The 1,974-nt window shown below is 64.4% G+C and overlaps 1 protein-coding gene across 1 annotated transcript in view; it reads left to right on the top strand.

The window, feature by feature from the left end:
- Nucleotides 1-1,974, top strand: part of CELF6 (CUGBP Elav-like family member 6) — a 34,380-nt gene that overhangs the window by 28,415 nt on the left and 3,991 nt on the right. The window contains exons 4-7 of the mRNA XM_006167274.1: nucleotides 1,188-1,316; nucleotides 1,413-1,483; nucleotides 1,633-1,776; nucleotides 1,867-1,972. Of these exons, the coding sequence (XP_006167336.1) occupies nucleotides 1,188-1,316; nucleotides 1,413-1,483; nucleotides 1,633-1,776; nucleotides 1,867-1,972 (450 nt within the window). The remainder of the gene's footprint in view (nucleotides 1-1,187; nucleotides 1,317-1,412; nucleotides 1,484-1,632; nucleotides 1,777-1,866; nucleotides 1,973-1,974) is intronic.

Raw genomic sequence — 1,974 nt, 5'->3', positions numbered from 1 at the left:
GTCTTTCTCTGTCTGTCTGGCAAGCACATGTGCCCTATAGCAAAAACCTCTCAAAAAAAAAAAAAAGTAAAAAATAAAAAATTTAAAACTGTACCCCACCATTTCTGGGTCACTGGAGGCTATGGTCATTGTGACCCAGCTCATCTTCCTATCAAACTCCACTGAAGTCCCTGGGAGTGACAAAGAGTATCCGTATTCAAGGCGATACTGGGGAAAGAGGCTACATAGAGCCCACGCCATGGGTGCTCATGTCACTTCCAAATTCTGCGCCTCTCAGTAGCCCAGAACCACACAGACATGGAAACCCCAGCCCGGGAGAGTGTCCCTGGAAAGAGGGGTCAGAGAGCCTCGGGGCTGTGACAGGGGCGTGAACCGGCACCATTGTTGGCAGCAAAGGGAGAGGAGCAGGAGCAGAGGAAGGTCGCTCGCCACTGCTCACAGAACCGCTTTTCCTCTCTCCTGTCGAGGGTCCCGTCCCAGCCTGTGACCCCTCTCTTCCCTCACGGGCTACCCACATTGTGGCCCGTGTGGTTTGGTGTCTTGTCTGGGGCACCATCTCGTAGGTCCTAGCCGATGACCTGGCAGGACTAGAAATCAGGACGCCAGGAAGCCCCTTCAGACAGTGGTGGCTCTGCACTCTTCCGCAGTTCCTCCTAGACCTTCTGCTGTCACTGGGGCGAACTGCAGTGTCATACTTCAGAGCAATGACACAGCCTTCTGGGGGTTGGCTCCCTGGCCAAATGGGGCCCATCTTCAACGTCAAGGCCCACGGTGGGTCCTGCAGGCCCACCGACATCAGACTGGGTCAAGAGGATCATGGCCTCTCCTGTCTTCTCAGCTCCCCCTTCAGTGTCATCCGGAACTCCGTTCTGTCCCCTAGGTCGGTGGTTTCAAGGCTTCCCTGGCGCCCCCTTAGGAAGTACCGGGGGAGGGTCAAGCAGGAGGAACTCCAGCCTGCCGCCCCCTTCGGGATTGGGTCAGAGCGCCCCAACGTCTTTGTAGGACAGGGGAAGTCAGGGGGACAGAGCGCTCAGAGGCCCTGGAGCTCGGCGGTGCGCCCGTGAGACCACCCTTCTCACTCCCGCCAGCTCCTCCCAGAGCCAGACCCAGAAACCGCCTTCCTAAGCTCCTCTGGCCTGGCTGGGGTCCGGCTTGGGGTCTCCAGGTCACTCCTGCTCTGTCTGCAGAAGACCGCAAGCTGTTCGTGGGGATGCTGGGCAAGCAGCAGGGCGAGGAGGACGTGCGGCGCCTGTTCCAGCCCTTCGGCCAGATCCAGGAGTGCACGGTCCTGCGGAGCCCCGACGGCACCAGCAGAGGTGACGCCGCCGCGCTGACCGCGGGCGGGCGCTCTGGGCCGAGCGGCTCCTTGGCCCCTGTGCCCTGAGCCCCTCGACCCCTCTATCCCGCCCCAGGCTGTGCCTTTGTGAAGTTCGGGAGTCAAGGGGAAGCGCTCCAGGGTCTGCACGGCAGCCGGACCATGGCGGTGAGGGCGGGCGCCGCCGAGGGTGAGACCGGGAGCGGGCGGGCTCCTCTCGCGTGCGCTCAGGGCCAGGCCAGGCCCAACGGGCAAGGTGCTGGGCCCGGGGCGGCGGCCGCACTGCTCACCGTGGCCTCCTGCCCTGCTCTGCCCAGGGCGCCTCGTCCAGCCTTGTGGTCAAGTTGGCAGACACCGACCGGGAGCGCGCGCTGCGGCGCATGCAGCAGATGGCGGGCCAGCTGGGTGCCTTCCACCCCGCGCCACTGCCGCTCGGGGCCTGCGGCGCCTACACCACCGCGGTAGGGGCCTGACCCTGGTGGGTGGGCTGGGGCTGAGCAGGGCCGGGGGCGCCGCCAGGCCGTCCACACTGCCCGTCTTCCCTCCCAAAGATCCTGCAGCACCAGGCGGCCCTGCTGGCGGCGGCCCAGGGTCCGGGCCTAGGCCCGGTAGCTGCGGTGGCGGCCCAGATGCAGCACGTGGCGGCCTTCCGCGCGGGT

The sequence above is a fragment of the Tupaia chinensis genome, unplaced genomic scaffold, assembly GCF_000334495.1.
Source record: "Tupaia chinensis unplaced genomic scaffold, TupChi_1.0 Scaffold144682_1, whole genome shotgun sequence".
NCBI lineage: Eukaryota > Metazoa > Chordata > Mammalia > Scandentia > Tupaiidae > Tupaia > Tupaia belangeri.
This window is presented reverse-complemented; position numbering and strand designations above follow the sequence as displayed.